The 13,291-nt window shown below is 40.0% G+C and overlaps 1 protein-coding gene across 2 annotated transcripts in view; it reads left to right on the top strand.

The window, feature by feature from the left end:
- The window catches only part of PDZRN4 (PDZ domain containing ring finger 4), a 249,689-nt gene that overhangs the window by 139,470 nt on the left and 96,928 nt on the right, over positions 1 to 13,291 (top strand). Inside the window, exon 1 of one of the 2 annotated variants that reach the window (XM_074168056.1) lies at positions 3,089 to 3,157. The exons of the other annotated variant lie outside the window; for it this stretch is intronic. Within the exon in view, the coding sequence (XP_074024157.1) occupies positions 3,089 to 3,157 (69 nt within the window). Of the gene's footprint in view, positions 1 to 3,088; positions 3,158 to 13,291 lie in introns of those variants that run through there. 2 annotated transcript variants of the gene reach the window in all.

Genomic DNA, 13,291 nt, shown 5'->3' with positions numbered 1-13,291 from the left:
ATTTTAGTCTTTATGGTAACATTAAATTGTAGGTGATGAACATGGAGAACTCCACAATCAAGAAAAGTATTGAATTATTCAAATATCTTTGAATTTCATGTAGAATAAGAATTACTTGATTATGTTTTAGTACCTTTTTGGTCCCTTTAGCTACAAATTTGATGTTGGAGGGGAATTAAGAGGAGGGAGAGAAAGGAGGAAAGAAAGAGATTGTTTTCTCACCAACATCAAATTCAGTTGGACGAAAGTACATCACGTATTTCATTTTAGTCATTAGTTCAATCAAGTTTTGTCTTGAATATCTTTCTATGCTGCACAAAGTTTGGTATTTTGACCACATGTAAAATCAAAGCAGCATGTTTATATGGAGCTCAAGAACCTGGGAGTGCACCTTTTCTTCTCAAATAAATCTATTCAGCCCTTCAGACTGTGCCCATTAGCGGCTGCAGACACCGAAGACAGAACCCTTTTACTGTCTATATGGGCAGAGGGCAGGCACTTGATAAATGAATGGAGAAACCTATGTCGGCTTCAGAGAAGGAAACAAAAGAACCGGAGGAAGAGCAGTGAAAAAAGAGACTGTCAGTGGAAGCTGCTGAAAGATTAACTGTAGTATTCCATTGCTTATTTTGTCTGTTGGAGTTTTTTGTTGTTGTTGTTTGTTTGTCTCTTGTACCTATACAACTGGATTTCTGTAGTAATATATCCTTTATTTTCCCCTTTTTCTTAAGAACTAATTTTAAGAGACTATCAAAAATATACCAGGGTAAATAATATCTCCTTTTATGAGTGTAGTTTAGCTTTCAGACTGTGTATGTGTCAGAAGAAGTTGTGTCAGTGGAAGGGGAGAACACTTTAATCGAACGATGGCATCATTGTCCTTGCATGACTGTTGTCTAGTTCATTGATCTGACTTTCTTAAGTTCAAAATTTACACATCTGAGAATCCTTCTGCACCTCACAATATAGAAACCTTCAAAGATCGAGTTGATGTTTGCTTCATGGGTTTAAACCTCTCAGCATGAACAGCATTTCATGGGAGTGTGGAGGAGGCTGATTCTTTCTAATAATGATGAACTTGCCTCTGTGGTTCGGCTTGGAAAGCCTTGGACGTCGGCAAAGTGCAGAACCAAACCTCCCTGCTCAGGTTCTTTCACCAAATAAAAATTAATCTTAATGTTGTGTTTCAGAACAGTGCTGGAAGCTGATATGAGAAGAGCTTGCTCTGTTAATGGTCATTATTTGATTCCTTCTGACTCTGCTCATTTGTTAAAGGAGATGAAATTTAATCAAGATTTAGTTTCAACCTATCTGTAATTTGCATAGAGGCTCTAGCAAACTTTACTAATATGCAGAGTTCACAGTAATGGTCCAGTTTTTCCTGTAGGTTTCTCTGCTTGGCTTTCATCCCGGCTGTTAGGTAAAATTAAGGCCCAGAAAATCGGATTATTGCATCCCAAGGGGCAGGACTGATAAGCAGCACATGATTGTTGATCTGCTTGCTACCCGATGTTGGTGGTGTTTGAGGTGCTGCTAGATGCAAAGCCAATTTGTTAACAATTAGTACTCATTAGAATCATTTCCTGTTATCGATTTTAAATGTTTGACAAAGCACTTTTAGGAAACTGCACCCAAAAAAAAAAAAGTAGCTGTACATCAGTGCTTGGTAATTACAACTCTTTAGGGCCCAGTGTCAATCTTAACTAACTGGTTTCATTGGTTTCCAAGTAATTATTTCTGCTTTGGATCCCACCTGCTAACCCCTCCAGATTAAAGATGCTTTGAAACAAGGACATAGTTCTTGATTAACAGAGTTGCTGAGAAAGGAGTGATAAAAGAAAAGCAACTTTTTTATTTTCTGTCTTGGTGTGTCATGGCTTGGACTTTTTGTCTTGCATAACTACCAAAGGATTACTTGATATACAATATAGGAACTAATGTCAACCTGGAATTAAATTTGATTTCCATTGGCCTTAATATTTAACATGTGGGTTTAATTTTAAATGCATCCTTGCCTTTATACACACATTGAGAATTGTGAAGCCATTAAAATCTAATTTACAAATGGTAAAATTAGATATAATGGCATGTTATAATAAAAGCTTTGATATCTAGGAGTCTAAGAGGGTATATCTGTTGAGTTACTTAGAAATTGGGGCTGTTAATCTGTTTTACATGCCAGAAGAGACTTGTATGTGAGATTATTTAATAAACAGCAGAATGTGTGTATATATGTAAAAAGCACCAGATCGGGCACACCTGCGTTTCCACATGTAGTGGATATGTATGACGATTTGTTACAGACACATGCCTTTTAAGAGTACACTGGAATTTTGCCTAAATTTGGCAGTGTCAAAGGTGAAGCTAGCAGTATAGCCATCTGGGTTACTTTTCTCTCCTTCCTTCTTTGCTTTAAATTTTTAGTAACGTCAGCTCAGGTTTCACAAGCACTCTCCTAAAAGGCTTGCAAATACTGGAAATGTATTCCGTGATCCCTGTTGCACAAGGTGGAGACCTAACATAAGACTTGACTTGTGCCTTTCCCACCCCCATTCATGAATTAGTCTCAGAATTACTGTAAAAATTAAGGCGAGTGTGGGTGAATACGTGAGGCTTAGTCCCTCTAACCTTAATAAACAGAGATGGTATTGACACAAGTGAATTTTGTTTAACCACAGTACATTTGCTTCTTAATTAGTGAATATTCATCTGTCATCAGCAGCAGCTATGACACCCCTCCCCGCTAACACGTTCTGTCATAAATAATCAATGAGAGGCTATTAATATTCATGAGTGAGAATCTGTGTAGTCATGTGCACTGATGCAGAGACAGGGGGAGTGTTGCCATGAACTGAGTCGAAACTCTGTGTGTGTATACGTGAGTGTAAGATAGTTAGGGAAAGGGAAGAAGAGCATGCTGCTACACACTGCCCTGCCTTGCGCTTCCAGCTAACAGTGGTGTGCCTGTTTCGGGGCTGGAGTGACTGATGAAAAACAGTAGTCAAGTCTGGAGGGTGATTCCCTGTCAGTGCGTTTGCCTTTCAGTGCTGGGGAAATTAGAGGCTGTGCTCCTGTGTTGCTTATTAGGATGGGCTGCAATCTGTGCACTTTTCAGAAGAGAGAGGAGCACTACAAACTGCTCTATGAAGTTTCACAGGTGAGTGCAGAGGATATTACCAGCATCTCCAGAGTAAAAATGTGTGCTCTTTACAGAGAGTAAGTAGAGATGCTTTTGTTTTGCTTTGCCTTTTTTGCAAAATTGCTAGCTAAGTTGTTACGGGGGCTGGGGGGTGGGGGGTGGTAGTGGTGTTGGTAATTATTAGTATTTTGGGTGCCTGTTGTTTTCTGCTCGTTTGCCACTCCCCTTTCAGATGACTTCCTGTGGGATTCTTTTAACATTTTTGTGCATCTTCTGCCAAGATGTCAGTCATATAGCAGCAGTCTCACTGAACCGTATCGGCGATGTTTTAAGGGAGCCCTTGGCTTTGGTAATAAGACTGATTTGAGATAAGTTGCACTGCTGCCTTTGGAAGTGTTAGGTCTGTGATCTCAGGTTATTTCCAAGTTAAGGAACAAAGTTTTTATGGCATGTCTGTGCTGGCTAAGAATTATGTTAAATTTTGAGATTAATTAATTAAAATTGAAATTATTCTGAAACGTGCTTGTCACCTTTAAACAGGTACTGAGTACAACAGGGTTTCCATGAGTGAGGTGTGCTCCTTGTTCATTCATTGTGTGTGTTATTTCTGTTTACTACTAGACAAAGATCTTAATCCCATCTAGATATTTTGGTGTCTCAGCATCGTAGCAGTGTGCTGCTAACGTGTTCCCAGCTCCTTCAGAATAAGATAAGATGAAACAAGCACTTACCATAATAGCCCATAATTTTTGCTCAGATCCTATTGAATCAGTATTTGATTTGCAGCTTTTTGTTTGGTTTTTCCTCTTGGCACAGCAGACCCTTGCATACTAAAGTTTAGTGGCTTTCAGCATCTGTTCTCTCCCTCTCTATAATTTGTCCTGGCTTTGACACATTGCTGTTGACGGAGGCTGAACGCTTGCAGTTTTGGACTGTGCTGCTGCTGACAGGCAGTGCGGAGGAGAAAAAACAGCTTACGGTGTTGGTGGTCTATTGGCACAGCAGCAGCTAAGTGCCCATTGCCGACTGGTTCCCTCCGAGTTCCTCCTGACGTGATTCATTTCACAGTGGGCTAATTACAAAGTGGATTCTCCACACATGAAGCAGCCTCCTCAGTTGCGGTGTTAATGCACATTTTCATGGTAATGTGATCAGAGCCTCATTAGCCAGTTTCCAAAATGATCCTCTGCATTAATTAAATATAAAAATGACTCTTTTTATCACCATAGAGAGGAAGAAGAAGATTAACATTGTTAATTACTACTGGGGGCAATACCTCTGCATCATTTTTTACCACAGAACCAGCAGGCGTATTCAGTCCTAAAAGAGTGTCCGTTTGCAGGTAACCTGCCCGTTGCCTTGCCTGGTGAAGGTGGTCTCTAGGTGGAACACTTCCCTTTAGTTCAATAGTTAGTAGTAATCCCATCATCATGTTTTCTTACAGCAGTAGCACAGGGAAAAGCGTAGCAACACGTTTCCCTTGCCTTCCTTTCCCCCTCCCCAGCTCTGGATTGCCAGACTGATCTGAAAGTGTAAAATGGAATTCTGTGCCAGGGAATAAGAAATGCAGGTTGTGCTATGAAGGGGATTAGACATTTCTTAAAGGGCTTACACGTGTGTAAGGAAAAAAGAGGCTGTGCCTGGTTTAGAGCGAATGCTTTTTCAAAATATTCCTTGCAGTAATGTCGCATAGTAATAAATGCTATTGAAATGATCAGCAAACCCAAAGGTAGGGTTTTTAAAGAGATTCTAGAGAAATCCTTCCCTTTATCTGTTATCTTCTCTGCTGTTGAGTTGGAGTGTCTGTGGATGTGAAACAACCAAGGTGCAAAATGAACTAATGCTTTCACTTTTTACTCTGGTGCTTGCCAGATAAAGTGTAATCCTTGGGAGGATCAGAGTGAGTTTCCTTGGGGAGTTGAAACGCGGTGAGCCTGGTGCTGCATCTTGTGCTGTTAGGGAAATGTCACTGATAAGGTGCAGAAGGAGAGCAGAGAAATGACTTAGTGCGCTCACTGCCAGATCCCGTGTTCATCTGTAAACTCATCCCTATCTTTGTTTCACTGTATACAGGTCAGAGCCCAAAGGATACTGAGCATATTTTTAACCAGGTGCTACAGTAGAGATCAGGTAGTGTCTCACACTGTAACTGCTTCTGTGTACAATACTGACTTGCTGCTATGGGTGGGAGCAGCAGTAGAATATGATAAATTAAATTAAGCCAGGCAGGCATTACTACTTGATTTGCAAATCCCTTTTTAACACTCCAGTCCTGTAATTCCTATACCACAGCCTTGGCTCTTTCATCTGCATGATTTCTGGAGAGCTTGGGACAAGTTAGCCTTTCAGGGACATGAACTGACTGAGGATGAGCTGTGGCTCACTAGCATATGTGGATGAGATAGATTAATTTATATTCATTATAAGGAAGCAATCTTAGCCTCATCTCTCACCTTTCCCGTGCTAGGCTGCCTGATACTCTGGGTGGTCTGTGCACTCATGTGCTTAAAAAATACAGTAAACAAAGGAAAGCGTGTTTGCAGAGGAAAACCATGCAAGTGCTTACAGTGAGGCATGTTTCCTGCTACTGTTTGTAGTGAGGTCAGATTCAGCACCGGAGAGGTTTTTGTTGTAGAGCTGCTGGGAAATGAAGACATCGTTAGAATATGTATAATTCCTCGCTTTTCCCCCCACCCCCTTCCTCCAGGCTCGTTTGCTGTTCCCTGAGATAGCAGTTCAGAGACCACAGTGGCCCTCTCCAAAAACAGCATTTGCCTGCGTGACAGAGACTTTTATTTTGATAACTGTCTTGCACGTGCAGACTGGGATTAAAACAAAAAGTCAAAGACTCATGTTTTAAGAATGAAAGCTTTTGAGATGCCACTATGCATTGGTGAAGCACCCTTGTGCTTCAGAGTGCCTCTTCACCTGTCCTCATGACGTGAAGATGGCTCCACTTTGCTTCTTGATTTCACCGTGAGAAGGTATCAGGCACAGCACCCCCTCTCCCTGCCTAGTCTTCTTCTCCATATGCCTACTGGTGGAGAAACAGAAGATGTCTCAATTTGAAATTTATGGCCCTACATGCTACTTCATGGGGCACTTCATTATTATTTCCGGTGTGCTGTATAAGCAGGATTGCACTAATGAAAGAGCAGCCGGGAAGTCTACAGCAAGTCACTTAGAGAAGGTGGGACCTGATGTGTGCTCGTGTCCATTAGAAGCAGAACTCTGCAATTCACAGCTGATTTTTTTCTTGTGCTACTGGGGTGAAAGAAGTGAGTTTAAGTCATTTGTTAGCTGTTTGATGGGCACGATTCCCCTCTAGGGCAAAGGATAAGAGAAATATGGCAAGGATTGGAGGGAATGAAACGGAGCACCATCTGATCAATCATCAGCAGTGATCTTCAGTACCCTTGTGTGAGACTCAAAGAAATGCAATTTTTTTCCACAGAATTCTGTGGATATCATTTCAAATAATTTCTGTTTGCTGGTGTTTTATGCTTTGCTTTCAAAATGTACAGTTAACCCAGAGAAAAATAGGGGATGGAGAGAGAGAACACAGACTTTTGGGGGTCAACCAAAGACCAGTGTGAACTTCTTTTTTGAGTTACGTGTTAAGAAGCAGTCCTGGCTCAGGTGAGCTTAGAATTGAAAGGGAGACTGGAGAAAAGCTAGAAGAGAAAACAGAGGCAATCTGGGATGGTTCACAAAGTCAGTGGTGGAACTGGGATTAAAACTGGAAGGTTGCACATTTATATTTTACATTTTACCTGAGATGTTAGTAGAGCCTGCTTGCAGCATTTTTAAATCCTCTGAAGACTGATTATGCAGTTTGCTTCTCATGTTAGTTTCCATAATTAGCATAAAGCTCAAATTTTCACCAGTTTAGAGTTCTGATTTTATGTTCATTTTGATATCCCCTGGGCTACTTGAAGTACTGAGTTTTAGTGGTACATCTCTTCAAATTCAAAGGTTTTCACAAGAGAGACATTGAAACAGCCCATTGAAACAGCAGAGGCACATCTGTGTTTTTCAGTTGATGCTGCTTATAGCTGGCATTGGAATAAGGAAGGAAGACTGGGGGCCAAGCAGTGTTCCTTGTCACTGGGACCTGCTGTCTCTGGACTTGAAGAAGTTTGGTTTTATTCAGAGAATTAAATAGACTAGATGACGTGATCCTTATTGTCTTTCTGAACCAACCTCCAGCCACTAGTATTCATTTTTGGTACTTACATGACAACTCTTCAGTTTGGTGTTTGCCATTAGTTCTTATTCTTTTCTGGAGATACCTGCTGGCAGCTTTTGTGTCACCTTTGTTTGCTGTATATCAGTGCCACCTCCAAATGCTCTTCATTAATTTCACCAGCAATACGAAAGTACTACCTTGTGCTGCATCAGCACAAACACATTTATATCTAATTTCTGTTTTTAATAGAAATTCTGTGGCAGGACACTTTTATCTCTGGAGAATATGAGAGGAGAAAATTCTAAATGTAATTGTCTGGAAATTAGTTGAATTATCTGAGTTGAATTAAATCAGTAGCAAAAGCAGATCTGGTTTCATCTTGCTGCATTTCCTAGCTTTTCCTTCTTTCTCCTCTAAATTTTTAAACAAAACAATTGAGAACCCACTGATTCTTATTTTTTCTAAACAGCTCTTACGAATGCTGATTTATCTGTTTGAAAAGTTCAAAAATAAATTTTAAGGTGCTGAAGGAGTCAGTAAACTTGTAGGAGTATAGTTTCCTCTCAGTTTAACTGAACAATTTCAGAACTCTGCTCTATGTAATTCCCCCCAAAGCTGCATTGTCTCATATTAGTGGAACAATGTATTTATGGTAAAAATATAATAAAGAAAAGCTTTTTATACATTTCTAGCCATGTCCTAGAAACTTGCTTGGAATTTCCTTAGAGACCTTCTGCTGAATTGTAAAGAATTTAAAAAGAGTTCGTAAAAGTTGGCTTCTCCTACAGATAAGAAATGGTCTTTGTGGTTAGCAGCACAGGTTCTTCTGTTTCTTTGCTTATTTACTTTACACCGATAATAGAGCAGCATTCATCTAAATAACTCATCCCATTGCCATAACGTTTCGTCAAGTTGTACTCAAAAAAGAGATGCCAGTGTTGTGATATTGCTAACAACTGAGCTCTTGCTCCTGGTGGAGGAGCTCATCATCCCACGCTGGGTGCTGGTCCATGGCCCAGGGGAACTTTGGGTGCGGACCCCAGAGCCGCAGACACCCATGCCTCAGCTCTGTGCTTTGAGACACCGCATGTCAGTTGCTTAGAAGAGAAAATATGTCTGAAAGGCCACCTCTTGTCTGCATTTAGGCTCTCAACACAGAGATATGCTTTGGTGTGAAGGCTCCCTGAGGAGTCCTGGAGGATTGTGCCATGGGGATTTGGGTCTGGGGACACATCTGCTGCTTAAAATAACCAGCTCTGGCCACCCAGATGGATGGTGGCTGTAGCAAACACACCCATGCATACGACTAGGCATGTAGGGAAGTCATCATCTCATTTCCTAAAAACCTAAGCCTGTTAGCAGGATTTTTTGGGATCACTCTTTTGAACACATGAATTATACGCCAAGTACCTAAGTGTTATTTTGGATCTCACGCCAACTGCCTGCGATAAAACACTTATTTTTTTTTTCTGATAAAATCCAGGAAACTCTGAAGTGATGCCACTGACTTCACTGGGACCAGGCTTTCATTTTCTGCCCTTGTTTACTGTCTTGCAAAAAGTATATAGCTCCTGTGCATACCTCAAGAGGAAGGATAAAGAAAGAGTCGTGAGATAAGAAAGCAGACAATAGTATGTGAGATAAGAATTCAGGGGATGGGTACAACAGAGGCAGCTATAAAAAGCCGTGCTGAGATTATATCAGTAATCTGCAGGGATATGCAATGCCATGACACACATAAAAAGTGGCTGAGGTACTGAATAGCATGATTTTCTCTGTCATTTTGCTGTTCATTGCATCTTGAATTTAACAATGGGGATTACGGATTCTTCTAATGATCAGTTTTTTATACATTTTTTAAAGAGCTATCCTTTCTTGAGGCTTGCTTCCTGATGTGATGTATGGGTATAATCCTCAGGCCTAAGGCAAAACGTGTCTTTATGTGAGTCTTATACATCGGTGATGTGATGAAACTAATCTTGCTACCTTGAGCATTTGCAGACTGATAGCTGCCGAAGCAGCATATTTTAGAGGTTAGATATTTTTGTTTTGTAGTTCACTGAAGGGGCGGGGCATTAAAATGTCGGCCAGAGACTTGGCCAAGTGTATGTTAAGAGTTAATTAACAGTAGGTAGTTTCACCAGTTTTCTCTCAAGAGCTAAGAGTTTAATGGAGACATGTATGGCAGGGCTTGGTGATAACCAATGGTTCTTCTACCCTTAGGGATTTGGTGAGGTCTCTTTAAAGTAGAATAAAAAAAAAAGCTAAAAAATGCTTGGTTCTTTTCCTTTAAGGCTGTTTAACTTCAGAGTGTATTTGACCTGTTATTTGAAAGGAAATAAGCTTTTTGTAATAGTACCTGATTTTTTTTCCATCTCATAACTTTGAACCCACTGGCTAATTTCAGCCACAAGGGTTTTCCAATCTTCTAGGTTCATGCAAATTAGTTTGATGATACTGCTAGCTAAATCACTTTTTTTTTCAAGAGCAAGAGGACTCCCTAGCTTGCAAACATAACCTCAAAATATCAAGGCATGAAAGAATTTAAAAATTTAGATGTAGATTGTTCTTTATACACTTACTTTGTGGGTGTATACACACTTTGCAGTGAAGATAGTTATATGCTGTCTTACGTGTAACAAGCTTGTAATATGTTTTAGTTTGCTCAATAACTGTAACAAGAATCAGTCTATTAAGAGAGAATATTAGATCAGTAACTGTTAACAGATTATCTATCATTTTTTTGGTAATAAGCAGAGGTTCAGAAAGTGAATTTTACAAATATTTTTATGTCATGGACTGAATCTAGATATGGAATTGCAGTGTCTTCATATAACACACTGCAAACCACCTCTTACAGTGGTTTGTATTTTGTATTTAGGTTTAAAACATTGATGTGGACAGGCAGAGGACAGCATGGCTATTTGGCCATTTCTACGTAATAGGATGATGTAAACTTGCATGGCATTCACTTTTGGTGCTTTTTTATTGTTTTACTTTGAGGAAGTTAGGAAATCCTACATATCCTTCTTCTCTCAGGTGGAAAAAAATTATTCATTCCTTTTCCCCCAGGAGGAAGGTTGCTTTTGGTTGTTTTTTTTTAACCAACAGACACAAACCCTGATAATCAGCAAAGTGAAGCAAAGCAAACATTCGTTTTCCTTTGTTTTGTGGGCTGTGTACAGTAGCAGTTTGTTCCCTAGAGGTTTTGGCTATGAAGTTTGACCTCTGAAACAACATAAGCATGATGGAACAAGTGATCTTCCAAACTACCAAGTCATATGTTCCTCTGTTTCATGTGAGTTAATGTCAGAGTTGAACCTGAGAAGACTCAATCTGCAAAAGTCTCTGAGTGTCTTTAATTTGTCTAGATACAACTTAGGTTTTGTTTTAGTCGTCCAGCTGGAGAATTTTTTCTGTTTGGTTTCATATCTATCTCTTAGTATTTGGGTGTGGTTGTTGTTTGTGTATTTTTCCTAGCTCCTAGATCATACTGTTTTGAAACAAACACTTCTTATTAGAAGTAGCCTCACTTATGATCAGTGACAAAAATTTTGCAAGTATGAGTCGGGTTTAATTTACAGCTTAGGAAATTTGAAAGGAATTGGGATGAACTTGAAAGATAATGTTTAGAAACAATCTAAATTCTTGAGGGTTTGGTATTCTTCTGCATGTCTAGAGTAGGCGTCGTTTCTCAAGAGGTGAGGCTGAGACCCACCCATGCGGGGTTAGCAGCTGTGCATGGCCGTAAGGAGGAGGAAAGTGCTTGGCTCTGGACTTTCAGGACTTGTCCACAGACATCAGCGCCAACAGGAGCCAGCCACTGACACTGGCTGTGTCAGCTTGTCATGGCATGCTTGAGACCCTGGCCGATTTCTAGCTAGGATCGCAGGTTCTTCCCCTGCAGCTGCAGACATGTCTTCAGGGACCATCTTGCTTGCAAATGTCAGCGCAGCTTTTGTGTCCACGTGCAGCAAACTGGTGAGGTTCCTGGGAAAGATCCCCAAACTTATTAATGTCAGAAAGATAATTAACTGCGGTGCCAGGATCCCTGTCCTGAGGACCAAGAGGAGCATGGGAATGGGTGAACTTCGCTAAGTCCTTATGAGGAGTGAACAATTGAAATAATCAGAGAAAAGGATTACCTTCAGTTACCTGTGCTTAACAGAACAATTGACTGACCTAGTTAATATGTTTGACTGCATGTGTAATGTGCTTTTTGCATATTATAGTGATGGATTTTCAGGGAAAGCTGCTCAGGGAATAATGATTATTCAGGCCTTGGCCTTCCTCATGGCTAGAATGTGAAGTATTCAGGTTCCTCATGATATCTGTGGGCATATGAACCGCCAGCTCAAAACAAATTTTAATGGCAAAAAAAGATGGAAGAAGAGGTCAATTATTAGTTAAATTTCAGCATTTGGAATGCTCTGTCTCTGGACATCACAGGTCACTGGATGGGTGACTGTGGTGTATGGAGACATAGGGCCTATTTAGCGCAGCAGCGGGACTTGGAGGTCTGCCTCTAATTCCTTCTCTCACGGGTATATTTGAAGAGGTCCTGGTTTCGTTTTTCTTCTTCTGGTATAAAGTTCTGTATTATTTAAAGCTTTAAAGATTAACTGTAGACATCTCGTCTAATGGCTAATGAAGAAACCGGAATAGTATCTAGTCATGATGATGGTGATCACAATAAGCATCGTAAAATGGTAGATCGATCCTCTTAAGAGTTATTGGTAAAGTTATAGCAGAAGCAGATCGTTGCAGTAGAGAGTAGATCTGCCTGCATTTCCCAACAGCTCTGGAGTCCCACGCTTCTTCAAAGTCCTGAAAGGGTTTGGAAGACTGTTTTTTCCTTTGCTGTACACTAAAGGTCAGTTTTGGTAGGAATTTTCTTTGCAACTTCCCCAGAACCTCTTCTCAGATAACTAATGGAGCAAGTTGCTTTTTATTCGCATATTTTATTTTATTGTGCCAGTTGGAGGCTTTTTAATATGGAGCAATTACGAATATGAATTTATTGGTATTGCTTTCTTCAGGTACTAATAAAAATAGGAAGGATTTGCTACTTGTTCATCAGTAGTGGAGTTCTGTTGCTGTCATATAAGTTCAGGATAGATAGAAAGTCTCCTCGCTCCTATGGGCATAATATATTTCAAATCTTATGTGTGTATCTTGCTAAGCCATTTAAAATCTTCTTGATGAAGTAGTTTTAAGTTCCTAATACAGGAGGTTGTTCCCATTTATCTCCAAATGACCTCTTTGTCCCCAGATTTACGTATTTCCTTGAATTAAAAATGTCATTTGGTCACGTTCAGTGGGAGAATGTCTTTGAAAGTCTGACCTGTGGGAACATGATGAATAGTGACAGGGGAGGGATTTTGCCCAGTGAGAATACCAAATCATGTAGCACTGTAGTTTCACTTACTAAATATTGTCCAGGCTCTATTGTTGAACCCTATGCTGCCAGTGTCACTTTGTCAGGATGTTTTCTGTCCTGTGACTAGTAGCTTCAAATGTACTCATCCATCTTCTTGTCCCATTACATTTCATGTGACTGATGTTCTGCACCCATTAAAATTGATGGGAAAGAACAAAGAGAAGAAAAATGTGCCCTTCAACTGATTATGCCTTGCAAAGAGCAAATGAGACTCTACTGCTATCTAGAGTAAATTGAACTGTTATTTCTGTTTTTAAGTCCATTACTTAGCTTTTATTAATCCTTATTAGCAGTAGATCCCTTATTTTTTTATTTTGATATTATATTGAGATCAGTAAGTTTATGTCTATTTTCTCCTTTAATTTTGTGACAATAAGTGAATATACAGACTCTTTTAGATGTATTAGCTGCCTCTGGTAATCTTGCCCATGAGATATTGCTAGCATGCCTAAATACCCTCCCAGGGAAGGAAGAAGGTATGTTTGACAAGCCCAGGCCTTTCCTCTGAGGAAGGACCCACAGG

This window comes from Numenius arquata, chromosome 2 (genome assembly GCF_964106895.1).
Source record: "Numenius arquata chromosome 2, bNumArq3.hap1.1, whole genome shotgun sequence".
Classification (NCBI taxonomy): Eukaryota; Metazoa; Chordata; class Aves; order Charadriiformes; family Scolopacidae; genus Numenius; species Numenius arquata.
Note: the sequence above shows the minus strand (reverse complement) of the source record. Positions and strands in the feature narration are given on the sequence as shown.